The 15,620-nt window shown below is 48.7% G+C and overlaps 1 protein-coding gene across 3 annotated transcripts in view; it reads right to left on the reverse strand.

The window, feature by feature from the left end:
* Positions 1-15,620, reverse strand: part of RERE (arginine-glutamic acid dipeptide repeats) — a 163,139-nt gene that overhangs the window by 81,366 nt on the left and 66,153 nt on the right. For all 3 annotated transcript variants that reach the window (XM_084220000.1, XM_084219999.1, XM_084219998.1), the window contains exon 4: positions 292-397. In XM_084220000.1, the coding sequence (XP_084076126.1) occupies positions 292-397 (106 nt within the window). The remainder of the gene's footprint in view (positions 1-291; positions 398-15,620) is intronic.

Genomic DNA, 15,620 nt, shown 5'->3' on the forward strand with positions numbered 1-15,620 from the left:
AGGGCAGGCTGCCCCTGCTAAGGCCAGGATCAGGCAGGCTGGCCCTGCTAAGGCCAGGATCAGGCAGGCTGGCCCTGTTAAAGCCAGGATCAGGCAGGCTGGCCCTGTTAAAGCCAGGATCAGGCAGGCTGGCCCTGCTAAGGCCAGGATCAGGCAGGCTGGCCCTGCTAAGGCCAGGATCAGGCAGGCTGGCCCTGCTAACGCCAGGATCAGGCAGGCTGGCCCTGCTAAGGCCGGGATCAGGCAGGCTGGCCCTGCTAAGGCCAGGATCAGGCAGGCTGCCCCACTCACCGTTCTCGTTGTGCCTGTCCTGCACCAGGTGCTGGTACACCGAGTCGGGCACCTCGGACTGGCGGTAGTACCACTTGACGTTCATCAGCAGATGGTCCCTCTTGCTCTGAAAAACAACCCCAGGGTGTTACTGACAGGGAAATCAGCCCCAGCCCCACGGCCCTCGCTGGCAAACCCCCAAGGTCAGACCCAGAGGGAGGAATTTCTCCAGCCTGTGCTGTGACAGATTGATTTCCAGCCCAGACAAAGGCAGGGAGACCCTCCCGCATCAGTTGTGTCTCTGCATCTGACCAGCAAACCCCAATCAACTCACTCACGTTAATTAACCCAAGGGAAGAGGCAGGGATCAGAAAAGGATTGCGATTTTTGGCTTCACGGAGTCTGCTGATTTCCACAAATAAGAAGTATTTATGGCCAAACATGCAGAAAAGAATACCCACAGTAACACCATTCAGGGCAACCACTCTGAGCAGTGGAAACCAAGAGATAATAGATTTTTTCCCCCAAGGACAGATGGATCCAGACATAATCATAGATGTTCTTTATTACACAAAAGAATAGGATACTGCACTTCAATCACAATAATTACAGGCTCTGACTGCTCATCAGCCTCACAGCAAAATTTACACAAAACTGCCTTCCCCAAATGCTCTTTTCTCACTGAGGCTCCAGCCACCAATCTGTTCCTTCTTAGAAGGAAACTGAAGCATAAGCACCACTTAAAGAGAACTTTCAGATCGAGTCACTACAGACTCTGCTCAGTTCATCTCGGAACCCCCTGGTCTGCAATTCTTCCCTGCTGCTCCAAAACAGAGAAGAAACAAAGGCCTGAAGGCAAAGGAACATTCTTCTGGCATGAGGCAACTGCAGCCTTGTTTTCCTCTGGGCTGCAATCCCCCCTGAGCTCCTAAGCCCGTTGGGGTCACCCTGCAGGTCCCTGGGCTGTGGGCAGGTCCTGCTGGCTCCCCTGCAGCAGCAGCCCGGCTGTCAGAGCTTTTCTGCTGAATAAACAACAGCCAAACCTTCCCGGGAAAGGCATTTCCTGAGCAGAGCCCGTGTAATACCGGCAGACCACTGCCAGTGGCAGCATTGTGCCAGGAAAGCTGGGACCGAGCCACCTCCACCTCCCCATCCCCATCCCCAACGCCTCTGAGCATCCCGGGCTGAGCCACCTCCACCTCCCCAAAGCCTCTGAGCACCCCGGGCTGAGCATCCCGGGCTGAGCCACCTCCACCTCCCCATCCCCATCCCCAAAGCCTCTGAGCATCCCTGGGCTGAGCCATCTCCACCTCCCCAAAGCCTCTGAGCATCCTGGGCTGAGCCACCTCCACCTCCACCTCCCCAAAGCCTGTGAGCACCCCGGGCTGGAGCCTTTCAAACACCACAGGTGCAATCAGAGCCAAGGATCCTGGAAATGCTCGGGGAAGATCAAAGGGACAGCGAGGGAGAGGCTCTGATTTCTGCTGCCTGCTGCTCAGGAATTGGGGCTGCAGGCACGGCTGCTCTGCTGCAATAATGCTCTGTGCACCACAGCTCCCATGGGCAGTCTCTCTGAATTCTGGAGACTAAACAGTCCAAGTAAATAATCTGCTACCCTCTCGCCAAGAGTTCACAAATTCTCCTAGTGGAGCTCGCAGCAATGATGGGAAACATCAACCCAGCATCTCCCTGCAACTTCTCTGGGTGTTTTTGGGGGGAAGATGAGCTGATCTCCTTCCTAAATACCTTTTGGGTCATTTTTGCCTAATTCATTTAACAGCTGCACCCTGACAACCCCTTTCTGTGCCCACTCTCCGGCACAGAGCATTCTGTGGGGTTTAACCTCAAGCTTCAATCTTGCTAAAAATACAAAACGTCTGTCAGAGTCTCCCTTTTCACATTCCCATCCCTCATGGCAGAGAAATTCCTAGACATGCTATTTTGTCAGCCAGCTTCCTAAATACATATGTCATTTATAAAGCAGGCTGCACTCAGAGGTGTCAAGGCACCAACTCCCGTGGCAGACTCTTTATTTCCAAACCATGTGCACACAAAAGGTGTCCCATACCTCCTGAAAGTGTGAGGTTTTTTTTTCCTTTTTTACACCTTTACATGTGAAAAGCTGCAGACAGTCACATGCCAAATCCAGGCTTGCAGAAAGTGCAGCCATGGCAAGAGAGTGAAATTTCAAGTGTCTTTCTGTCAGCTCAAACGATTCCCTGTGCTGCAAAACCACATTCTCCCCTTTAATGAAAATATTGTCTTTTGCTGCAGCGCTCACAAAGTGCTCATTTGGGGGTTTTATTCTCGCTGACATTTTGGGTTTTGTTCCTTTTAAACAGCATGAATCAGTTTTGGACATTGAACAAGAATTAGATGGGATCTGTAAATGGATTAAAGCATCTCAGCTCACAAGCATCTGGTCAGCTTCTATTTAAAATGAGCCTCTGCCTTGAAGGAGAAAAAATAATGCTGCAAGTTCTCTTTAAAAAGCAGGAATGTCCTGATTTCAGCATCTGTGACAGCCCCAAGGTGCCTGTTTTCCCTGTGCAGTGTCAGAACAGAGTTCCTGCACACCCCACAGCCCTTCAGAGCCTGCAGAGGGGTGAGAGCCCAAGTGTGCATCCAGCACAGATGTCCTGCAGCTCCTCCCAGGGGAACAATCACCGAGGGAACAATCCCACTCCCTGCCCTATTTCGAGGCAGGCTCCATCCCAGCCAGCTCTGGGAACAGCCTGCCAAAGGCTGGGATGGCAGATGGGCACTCTGGAGTCAGGACCAGCAGCAGGCCCAGGGAAACAAACTGGGAGAGGAACAGAACATCTCCCTCCCCAACCTGTTTGCCACATGAAACCTCATCCTCCTCACTCTCAGTCCATTCTGACATTTACTAATAGTCAAAGAGACAAAAGGAACAATAAAAACCACTCAGATTCACTGTGAGGGGAAAAAAAAGCAAAGGGGGGACACAAATGAACCTGCCTGGAAATCAGGAGCTAAGGAGACACAGCAAGGATTATTCCTCTTCCCTCTCCACAACAGCACGTGTAATTCAGCCTTCTCAGGGTATCTTTTTGTAGGCTGTTTGCTAATTAATTAAGAAAACTGATCAGCTGTTTGTAAGCCAAGCAAACCCAGCCTGGAAATGCAGAGGTTATTACTACAAATGAATGTTATTTTTGCAGCTTGATTATTTAATTCAGACGCCTGCATAGCAACACATAATTACTCCTTGCAAACAGAGCAGCATTGTCAGTGTTCAGCAAGGAACACAAATGTGAAATAAAAGCAGTGATGTGGGCACATGCAGATTAACCCTCTGTGCCCCTGCCCAGGGCAGGGCTGTGCCCTCACCCCGAGCCAAGGCAGAGCCTGCAGCCCTAAACCTGCTCCTGTTATCTAATGCTCCATCTCCAGGGATCTCCTGATGGAAACATGCCTGGGTGGCTGGTCTGGGCACAGAGGCTGTGGTTTGTGTGTCTGGGGCTGATGGAGGGCAGTGATGGAGGCAGGAAATGAGAAGCCCTGGGAAAGCTGTGATAATCGATCAGAGGATGCACTGAGTGTGAGCTGAGCTGGCAATGAGCTCCTGGGGTAGCAAATATTGCTGTTTCCAGGGTAAAGGCCCATTCCTGTGATCTATGCAGGGCACAGCATAATTTATTGACAAAACAATATCGGATTTTTCCCACAACTGACATTTTCTGACTGTTTACAGCAAGAATTTTTCACGTGTCCTTTTTATTCACAAACAAAACTCCTTTTGGAATTCAGTGAGTCACCTCAGCATGCTGGGAACGAGTTCAGCCTGGTGCAGGAGGAGCTCTGAGATGGAAAGCACTCCTCACACTCACCTTGCCCTGAATCCCAGGCTCTCCCAGGTGCTCAGAGCGCTGCACACCTGCAGGGCCACAGCTGGCCCGGAGCCCAGGGGATGCACCCCCAGGGACACTCTCACTGGGGCTGTTCTGCACCCACAGAATGCCAAGCAGCACTGGCTGCAGAGATCACACACAGGTCACTGGGGGCCTTGATCCTCACAGGAGGGCAGGGGAGGGCACCAGAGCCCAGAGCACACCTGAGCCTCCTGACCCACCCCAGCATCCATCAGGCTGTGCACACCTTTCCACTGCACAGAGCGCCCAAACCCCTTGTCCAGCAGGGCACATCGGCCCAGGGCTCTGTGCACGGGAGGCAGCCCCACAGCCCCAGGGCTGCAGCTCTGCAGAGCTCTGCTGCCCACCCTCCCCGCAGTCAGTGCCCAGGAGATGCCATCTGCTGTCTCCCAGCGTGGGAGTTTGGCACTGGAGCTGCCAGACTTGCTGAAAAACACAGCTCAGCACAGCCCTGAGCTCAATCACAGCCCTGAGCTCAATCACAGCCCTGAGAGCAGGGCATGAGAACTGTGGCAGCTCTGCAGCAGGACAGACCCATCAGGAAATGCAATGAACAGCACCAAACTGAGCCTGGTGGATGCAGCAGAGAGACCCACCTCACCTGGAAATGCACCACAAGGCACCAAAGTGAGCCTGGTGAAGCCAGCAGTGAGACCCACCTCAGCAGGAGCCAGCACTGGAGCTCTCTGTGCTCCAAGCACAGGGCAGCTCTAAGGAAGTTCAGCAAATCCAGCAGTCTTACAAAGCTGACTGATGTGGAACCAGTGTCAGCCCTTTATTTTATCAGTGTCACTCTCATGTCTCACCTTGAGCACAGCCTCATCCAGGTTTTAGAGGAGAAAACATTATTCATTTCAGGTGATGACCAGGAGAGATGTCTGTATTTAAAATAAACTCTACTGTTTATTCCATCAGCTTTCCCAGAAACAAAGCTGCTCACTTTGCTGAGAACCAGCAAGTCACCTGCTCTCATTTAAGTGAAATACACTTGGGTACAAAATACCCTTAAAATTTCACTGTGATCCTAAACGACAAAAGATAATTTCATCTTGTTAAAAAAAAAGCAGTTTGCTTAAAAACTGACAGGCTTAAAATAAAACCATAAGATCTTCCATGAAGGTTATGGGTCATTGCTTACTACCTCATTTAAGCCCTTTGTGGTCTCTTTCTGCTCTGTTTCCTTTTCTCCCATCCAGGGTTCCTGGGTTTATTTCCCCCCCACGTGCCCACATTCAGTGGAATTCCAGGTAACTGTGCAGGGAGGGTGCTGCCAGCCCCCAGAGCTGCTGCCCCTCCATCAATGCCTCCCCAGGGGATCACCCTGCCCCCAGCTGGGCAGGGAAATCCCATTTCACAACAAACTCACAAACATGCATTTCAGCTAAATTGACAAATCCAGGTGAGGTGTGGAGGCACCGCAGCTCTGCTTTACTGCACGAACAGCCCAGAGTCATTAACGGGCTGTAATTAACGCCCTGAGAGAGAACGAAATCTGGCTCTGACCACAGCATCCCTGCCCCTCCCAGCCCTCTCTGGTCACAGATTCTGCCTTTCCCAGGAGCAGATTCGGAGGGAGCTGCTGAGCCAGAAGTGCCAGGGACCCTCCTGAGCATCTCCTGCTCAGCACCAGCAGCCAGCACCACCTAATGGGATCACAAATGCATTTCACTGATCAGTGAATGGATGCTCTGGTAATTAAATTCCATTAAGGTTTTTTTAGCGTTGTGCCAAAGAAGTGCAACACTGGAATGAAGATACCACTAGGGCCCCGCCTGACATTTGCCATTAAATGTCATTTATAGCACACAGCTCAGATCTAATTGCAGCCACAGTATTTATCACTTCTATTAAAACAAGCAGCACTCAGCAGTGGGGCTATTCAAAGCCATCATCCACAGTTTAAATAGATTTCTCACCTTTTAAATATCAAGAGGCCACATTTTCTTTACCATCTCACCGAGGAGTTTACCTTTGAACAAAGACACACCAAGAGCTGGAGGATAAAACAGGCAGGAGTTTGCTCTGCAAACCCAGCCCCGAGTTTGAACAGTCGCTGCCTGCTAAAATATCACCTCGTGGGCAGGGAATTTATACCAGGAAAAATTAAAGCACCTTTGCAAACAGGCTGGGGCTGGAAATTATAAAAAGAAAAGGAAAGAAAATGCAGTGAGCAGCCAGAGCCTGTGACTTGGCTGTTCCTGGGAGGAAAGCGAGTGTGCTGGGAAATGAATGGCTGGGAAGTGAACGTTTCCTTGTGCAGCTCCCCAGGGATGTCCCTCACGGTAAATGGTCACTTACTGAAAGGTTTGCCTCTAACACGTGTGTCACTGACCCGCCGATGGGGGAACCGGAGCAAAATCCGCCTTTCACACAGGATTCAGCAGGAGCTGGCACACAGGCACAGACACAGCCCCACCAAAACCCTGCCCCTAATTAATGGGCAGCACCCAGAGCAGCTCATCAAGGAAACAAAGCAGCAATCTGAAATGTCAGTCTGCAGGAGACAGGGCTGTATCTCACCACGCAGGGAATTTCTGACTCAGATTGGTGCTGCCTGCCCTGGTGTCAATAGCTGGATTGGCAGCACCGGGCTTTAGAGTTTTTCTTTGTGTTTGTATGTAAATCAGGACTAAATAAACATACCCCAAAGCAGCTCCACAGGCTGCAATCTAATCTGAACGGAAAGATTGCAAAGATGCTCTCCATTCATCTGGAAATAGCCAGATATTGAAAACACTAAAATCAGAAATAACCGCACTGAGAATAAACAGGATGCATTTACCTGCTGGAACAGAAAAAAAATCTCAGAGGAAAAGTTGGGAGAGAGATAAAAAGAAAAAAACCAACTTTTCCTGGGTGCTGGAAGTGTGAACATACAGACAGCCAGGATGGTGCACAAGAAAAGCAGCTCTGAAATAAAGAAATGTGGTTTTTAAACCTCTAGCACATCCCAGGGCCACCATGTGCACTCTGCTTGGAGCTGCAGTGAACACAGCCAGCCAAGCTAACGCACAATTCCAAAGTTAATCGTTTGTCTTGGGCCATATAATCAGCACAGCATTGCACCTCCAACAAATGAAGCCACTAATAACTTCTATTAAAGAAGTCAAGGTGTTAATTCACTGCCAGGTCCAGCAGCAGAAAGCTCAGAGACCAAGCAGCAGAAAGCACTCAGTCCTCATGCAGAGCTCAAATTAATTTCCTCCATTACTGGAGGCACTGGATGGAACCCATCAGTGCCAGACTCAAAGGCTCTGGCTCCAGAAGCCTCCTGAGGATGATGATGATGAGGGCTGATGCCTCTCCCCTGGCCTGGGCACAAGGATTCACCCCAAGGCAATCAGCACAGCCACTTCTCTCCAGACCCACTGGAAACAGGGGGATTCTCTGAGCTACCAGAAACGCAGAAACTGGCAGGGAACCTTCCAAAACAGAAAAATGATCAAAAGTCATTCAGGAAATTTGTATAAAACTTGGTTTGATGGTTTAGAGACAGCTCATGATTTACATCAGCTTCCTTTTACCAAAGAGAATCTTCTCAGAAAGGTTTTAACCCTTCCATGAACTTGGTTCTGCACACTGCCTGTCTTTGGGGAAATGGCAGTGTTAGAGACTGTGTAATGAGATGAGGAGCTCTGCCTCTCGGTGACACATTGAGAGGTCAGGGGCAGAAGCCTTTGGATCAATACTGAGGGCCACGTTCCAGCTGCCTGTGCAGCTGTCTGCAGCTGTGGCCGTGCCACCACCCTGGGAACCTGCCCCAAAGAGCCCCGGAGCTCCCCGAGAGCTCAGCACCTCGGAAAAGCGACATCAAACATCCATGCACTGGCAAAGCCAAAGGCATTTCCCAGCCCTTGAACCGCTGCAAACTGCAGCCCTGGTCCCAGAGTGCCTCCCCAGGAGCACACGAGGAGCTCAGCAGCTCCAGTTTCAGTATTTACTGTGCCTGCTGCAGACGCAGCCATGCTCCAGATGTGCTCCCAGCTGTTTGTTTTCCTGGCCCAATGTCTTCAGTAACAAACAGCCCCCTGGTTTAATCACCTCCAGATCAGAGACCGAGGATGATATTTCACCACATTAATGGAATTTTGCAGCTGAAAGGCCCAAACCAGCTCAAACCTCCCAGAGCTCGTGTTCTGAGGGTGCAGCAAAGCCACACCTGACATCAGGAGCCACTTTTCAGGTATTTCCTCACAAATTTGCCCCAGCTGAGGGAGGGCAGCTCTAAATCCCAGTCCAGGCTGGCGCTCACCACCCTGGATAAGAGCCCAGCACAGGCAGAGGAATTCCCAGGTTTGGGACTGCCCTGGAAAATCAACATGGGAAGCACCACAACCCCTCAGAACAGGAAAACCGGCACCAAAGGGCAGCTCCCCTCCTGGAAAACGCCCTTGTCAAGCCTGCCAGCCACAGGCCCTGCAGAAAGCACCCCGGGACAGCTTCCCGAGGCTCCCTGAGCCCTGGCTGCCATTCCCAGCTGCTGCTGCAGCCTCTGGGGTCACACATATCAAAGCACCCAATTGCCTTTGCTTTTCTTGCCTCCTTTTTTTTTTAGACACGAGGAATATGAAAGCACTCGCTGAAGCTGGTCCTTGTTAGCAGACCCATTTTCATCTCTTTAAACTCAAAGAGAGCAATTCCCTTGAAAACTGTCACAGCATTTTCCCAATCCATAAAGAGGAAGTTCAACAGCCTCGGGTCACTAATCGCAGATACAGAGCATAAATTATCTCTTTCTATTGCACAGCACTGAAACACACACATTCTTTTATCTCACTTATTTGATTCTCCCTATAAACTGAACCTTTTAGACGTGTTTGTAGTCTGAAAAGAATGTTTTACAAATAAAAGGGAAGCGCTTTGCTGTTTACACAGCATTCCTTCCGTGGGGTATATTAATATCACATCCAGGTGGGTGGACAAGAATTGCTTTACACAACAACACAACCTGGGTGTGTTCCCACAGGAAAAACTTCATTTGAAGTTTAAGAGTTGCTCAGCACCAGTTCGTTGGTCTTAATAATTTTGCATCGCTTTTAACCTTAAAATCTGCCAACAGAGAACTGAAGGGAATATGATTTAACAACCCCCAGAAGTTCTGCTTAGAAAGCAGAGCAGGATGCTTACACACTACTAATTTAATTAAAGAGTTATTTTCCTTTCAAATACCCTCTAATGGCCCAAAACGAACGGAGGCTGCTTTAAAAATCAATCACTTTAATCAAAATTACAAGTCCAAATTCTCCATGGATTAGTGTTCAGTGATTGCAGTGTCAAAAATGCAGATCCATCACAGCCCTGGCTGTGAGTGGCAGGCAGGGACCCGTCCCCAGAGGTGACACCAGGGGATAAAACCCAGCCTGAGAGCATCTGAAGCTCTGCCAGGCATAAGGTGGAGCTGACTTGAAGGGTTTTCCTAAGTGGCTCCATCAGTCCCTGATGAGTAAAAGGGAGATTTTGCCTTTCCTGCCACTCAGGTACCCAAAAAAGGGAGATTCAGCCTTTCCTGCCACTCAGGTACCCAAAAAAGGGAGACTCTGCCTTTCCTGCCCCTGAGGCACAGAAGAGGTGTTCAGAGAGCACCCACACCTTTCCCCTCTGTGTTCCCTGTCCCTCTCAGCTGTGCCTTTATTCCACAGCAGCACTAAAAGCATCACCCACCCCACAGAGCAATCCCAAGCACATCCCTGGGGGTGGGACACTCTCTGGAATTCAGTGACATTTCACATCCTTCAAGGAAACCCTCTGGAAAGCAGGAAAACAAATTTCTTTAATGAATTATCCTCAGCAGCTCACCAAGCATAACAATGTGTCTTTGGAGGCTGAGCAGAGCCACAAGAAATCTGACAGTGCTCAAGTAGCCCCAAATGACCAGAGAGAAAATTTCGACTTCAATAATCCTAAAGGTCAGAAGCATTATTAAACATGACAGATGCTCTCACTATTCAACACCAGAGGACATGGCTACATTTATTCTAACTCCATTTTCTCTTGCTACATAAAACCCAGCTAATGTACAATTTGATACTTTTTTTCCCCCTAAAAGCCAGAGATAACATTTTTTTCTGGGTATTTTCCAGCTGGCACACAATGATTTATTTAGCACTCAATTATCTCAGCACAGGTGTAGGAAACAGGTTTACCTTGGGTAAGGGGGAGGAAACAAGGCAGGAGAAAGGTAAAATGAAAAGCTGAAGGTGGTGAAGACCACGCTGCCATGACAAAGGGCTTAATGAAATTATAAATATCAGCTCAGGGAAACAGCCCAGGAGCCTTTCCTGGGGAATAATCCTCCAGTGCTCCTGTGCCAACAAGCCAGCCATGAGAATTCCAACTGCTGGATGCCAAGTGGGGCAAAAACAAACAGGGCAATCACATTAAAAAGGAAAAAAAAAATCAAAACAACCCCCCCTGTGGATTATCCTGTGGGGTTTTTTGTTTGTTTTGGTGTTTTGTATATTTGTGTTGTTTTTTTATGTAGCCCCTAATTGTAAGGGCTGGATTGCAGAGATCCAGGCCATATGGGAGGAATGGAGGCAGAGCTGGATTTGAGCCCTCAAAAACACACATAGAGCCTTAAGTTGCAGCTGTTAATCCTCGCTGTGAACAATGCTGCCATCTGCTTTACACCCCAAACATGAGCACTGCCTCCCCAAAGGAGCATGATGTAACTGTGACATAACTCTGCAGCTCTGCAGGAATTCACTCACTGGCACTGCTGCATTACACTGCCAGGGCCGCTCAGAAAAACACCCCCAAAATCCCCCAAGAACGTTAAACATTCGTTAATTGACCAAATAATGGCCCTGATGAAATGGCACAGCCAGGTCTGAACACGGCATCCCCACACAGCCCCGAGCACCTCGGGGATGCAGAATGTGCTGGGTTAGCAGCTCAGAATGGATGGCTCCTGCTCTGCCCTCCTTCCCAAGATGTACAACAGAATAAAAAGAATGTTGCTCTATATTTCAGCTGAGTCCAGTGAAACTCCAGTGCCCATAAATCCACAGAGCAGCCTCGTGCCTCCTGCCTCAGTTGTGAGGCTCACCTGAGACACTGCAAATCCCCTGCTAATTTAACAGCCTGAAAGCAGCACTTAGGGAACAGCCTGCCATACAAAAAGAATTTATTTTTACACAGATGTGACAAGCCCAAACCTCACTGTGCAGCACAGCTTAGGATCTGTGTGAGAATTCAAAGTGGCATCTGGGTAATAGCAACCAAAAAAAAAAATAAATACACAGAGAAGCATTGTAAAAAGGAGGGGAATTATCAAAATGGATTCATATGCATCTGGAATGATTTTAATACAAAACGCCCAGCAAATCTCCCTGTGCTGCTGACAAATCACCAGCTGAGGTAAATCCCAGATAATGAAACATTGTAAGGAAGGCTCTATTTAATAATTTAGCCCCTGTCAAGGAGTTTGTATTGATTCTTGTTTTCAGCACAGCAGAGAATGTTATCTGCAGCCTCACGGCTCAGTGACAGCATCAGAGGATTTAATCACTGAGCAGCCCCTGCCATGCAATCCTGAAAGTGTCACCTCTGCTCCCCACCCTGCCTCCAGAGCCTGCAGCCAGCGTGCCCCGCTGCAGCCACAGCAGCACTTCCATCTGCTGCACATTAGACATAAAAGCCAGTCTCATTTGCAGGCTAAATTTTTGATTTTAAATAATTCAGAGCCCCTTCAAAGGCCTCATTCGTCTGGCTCCCGTTAGCAAGGCTGCTCTGGCCCTCCCTGGCTCACTGAGCTGCTCCAGGCTCGGGCCAGCCTCGCCTTGAAAAGGTTTAGCAATGATCTGGAGGAAGCAGAAAATCTTTTTTTTGCCTTTTTTTGGCCCTAGAAAGAGAGATGGATGTGGAGAAGCAGGGGGAAAAAAAAAAATCTGTATTAATCAGCATTTTTTCCACACCAAAAAGGAAAGGTCACGCTGCCTCGGAACTGGCCAGGAAAAATTTGCCACAAATTAATTCAGCTGCAGTTCAGGAACAGAACATCAATTCATCTGCAAACAGAATGAGGCTTTTAAATACATAACTGCTTGTGGCTACAGAAACCTCACCCAGATATTTGCATGCAAAAACCCCAGCTCCTGTAACAGTGCAGAGAATAACAGATGTAAATTTAACACGTTTGCTAAAATGCAAGGCCATATGCAGGAGGAATGCAAAGGAGAGGAAGCACGAACTGCAGAATTTGGAAAAACAAATTTCTTGCGATTTTCCCCCTCCTTTATTCCAGGTGAGGTGCAATACTTTCCCTTTTATAATCCTTGGGATGGGAGCAAAGCGATCCCAGAGGCCCAGGCAGCCAAGGTCATCACAGCCAGATTTTCTATTACAGGGCACTAGCAGCATTTCACAACTGTCTTTTTATGCACTTCTGCCTTTCCATGCAGACTATAAATTGTTACAAGGCCCTGGGGCAATCCAGCTGTATACTCCATTCAAATCAGGCTTCAAGGAGAAAGCTCCACAGTCAAGATGCTTCAATCAAGTAAACACACAGGCACAAAGGGCAACTGCAGCACAATTAATAACGTTTCCTTTTGTGTGGCAAATTCAGCGTTTTCCCGGTGTAAAGTTTCCCTCTGATGCTCCCATTCAGAGTGTGGCCATTAGCATTTTAAATGTGACATCAAATTAAGGCAGGATGCAGAAAGCACAAACAGGCTGCTGAAATCCATCTGCTGGTGGTGTTCTGGGTCCCTCTGGAGCACAGGAAAACCTTAAAAAGGCAATTTGGACTCATTTATCCAAGCTGGAAATTCACACCAGGAAAGGTCTGAACGGCAGGATGGGAGGGCAGGTCTGCAGCTCTGCTGTGTTTGTAGGAATGCAGCAATAAATGAGTGTAATTGCAGCAATGAGCTGCTCTCGGATCTCACAGAGCCCGCCTGCAGCAGCTGCCTCTCCTCTGGCTGGCACTCCTCGGCCACCCCTGCCTCCTCTGCCTCCTTCTGCACCTCTCCCTTCACCTCCACCTCTGTCCCAGGGAAAACGCACATCAGCTCCTTGGGGGAGAGTCCCAGGCTCCTGTCCCTGTGTCCCCTTCCCCTCCTGGCTGAGCTGGAGCTGCTGCTGCCAGCAGAGCCACCCGAGCTCACCCAGACCAGCACAGCCTCCAGAGCTCACCTGAGCTGCTCCAGGACATCCCCAAAGCAGCACAGAGCTCACCTGAGCTCACCCAGGACATCCCCAAAGCATCACAGCCACCAGAGCTCACCTGAGCTCACCCAAACCAGCCCAGCCTCCCTGGCCCAGCTCAGCTCCCAGGCAATCCCCCCTTGAGCTCGTGCCCCTCTCCCAAACCCCACAATCCAGTGAACCTCTCCCACTCTGATCTCTGCAGCAGATAAAGCCCTTTATTTCCCTCAGACATGGCTCTGCACTACTTTTGATATTTAAATTGAGCCTTAATCAAAGCTGGATCCGCATGGGTTTAGAGGCACTACATAATTAATAAATTCATATCTGAAATGTAATTACTGCTGTTGTATCATACATTTAAAGCCAACAGCTGGCTATTCAGGTGGGGAAGACACTTTGATTGGGATAAAACAATCCTGTAACCAACACTGCAGGGGTTTTTTGCTCCCAACCACTCCTGAGGCCGCTTCACCAGGGACACCCAGAGCTTGGGACACTTTCCCTGGCTGAGCTCTGTGCAGAGAGAGCTTTGCTGAGATCCTGAAGGATTCACAGGGACATTCCTGCTGGATTTCCCATCACAGCCTGCTCCCTAAAGCAGGTTTAATTTCTGCATCTGAGGTGTGGGGTTACAAAATGTCCCTTAACCCACTGGGTGCACACAGGAACTGAATTTCTGCACATTTGTTGGATTTTCTCACACAAGTCACTCAGCTGAGTTTTAATTGTGTGTTTTCATCAGCCAGAAGTAATCACAATCAACATTTTCATTAAGATAAAGAGAATGGACAGAATTTTAGGACTTGTTAACCACAAACAAAGAGATAAAAGGAAATTTCACTGTTTATAATTCTTTGTATTACAATCAGTGTAAACTACAAAAGAAACACATTAAATACTACTATTTAATTAAAAATCCCTTTAGCTCTGAAGCCATACCCTCAGCCTGAAGAAAATACAAATCTGTTTCTTCAAATGGCCTGATCTGACAGGAAATTCAGTGAGAATTTCCACTTTCAAAACACAGCACTCTTCAATTAAAAGGGAATTTTTGACAGAAGGACTTGTTTCCTCCTGGGGGCAGTGGGTGGAAGGAAGCAGCAGAAGGTGCTGGGTGTGAATGACAAACAGGACTGGCTGAGCAGATCCTTTGCCATTTCCCCCAGAAATTCCAGTGCCACTCCCGTGCCAGAAGCTCAGGAGATCAAAGCGATTTGGGCCAGGTTTGGTGAATCCCTAGCAGAGCTCAGAGCCCACCACGACAGGACATGGGCTGAGTGAAGACTGGATCAGTGTGGGAAAGGTGAAGCAGCACTGGATGCTGCTCTGCTCAGAGCTGCAGACAATTCCCAGCCCCAGCAGGGCTCAGCCAGCCCTGCTCTGCTCCTGGCCTTTGATCAGGTATTTGTAGCACCACAGAGCAGTTAAGGAACACTTCGTCAAGCCTGGGGATTTTGAACATGTTTGACTCGTGCCAAATGGAAATGAAGGAGAAGCATGCTTCCCTAACTTCCTGATGAATAGGAAATGGGGATTTCTGACAGCAGCAGACTGCTGTGGGAACGACTGCACTGTTAAAAATGCACTGGTGCTGCTGCAGAATGAAGGGAAAAGAGCAGACTGACATCCAGGAGACAATTCCTGATGCAAACAACCTGAACGTTTTCCACAGAAAAAAATAATCAGAGAAACTTATGTTTTTTTAATGCACCAGAGCATTTACTGCTTCCATTTTATTGATTTGCCTGTGTAATTTAAACCCCAAGCTGTAAGATTGTTCTGGAACAAAAACACCCAGAGCAAGCAAAGCCTGAATCCCAGTTAAGGATCTCACTTTCACCATCCTGAAAACAACATTTTCCTCCTTAAAGCTGTTCAACAGGCAATGCCAGGAAAGTATTAAAGCCACATTACTCTGCCCTTCACAGGCTTTCTCCCCCTTCCAGCTTCCCAATCACATTTTGCTGTTTCCTTTTTTTAAAGAACACTTTTAAAGTAACTGACATTGTAAACTTGATAGGACAGGCTTAAACTGGGGGAAGAAGTGCTCCCCATGGGAAAAACAAGGCAGAAAAGTTGCTTCAAAGCCAATCATGACCTTGCATAATCCAGATTTCCACGAGACCACTTGAACCCAAGCACTGGCTCAGCTGCCCCAACAGGAGGGAGAGCAAATATTGAGTATGAGCAATGAAGGAGGAGCTGCTAACCAATTAAAACATGTAAGGCAACAGAGCAAACTCAGATTGAATCCTGCCTCACCACAGCTTGTTCCTAACCAAAGTCCTCAAGAATAATCTG

The sequence above is a fragment of the Fringilla coelebs genome, assembly GCF_963513975.1.
Source record: "Fringilla coelebs genome assembly, chromosome: 22".
Lineage (NCBI taxonomy): Eukaryota > Metazoa > Chordata > Aves > Passeriformes > Fringillidae > Fringilla > Fringilla coelebs.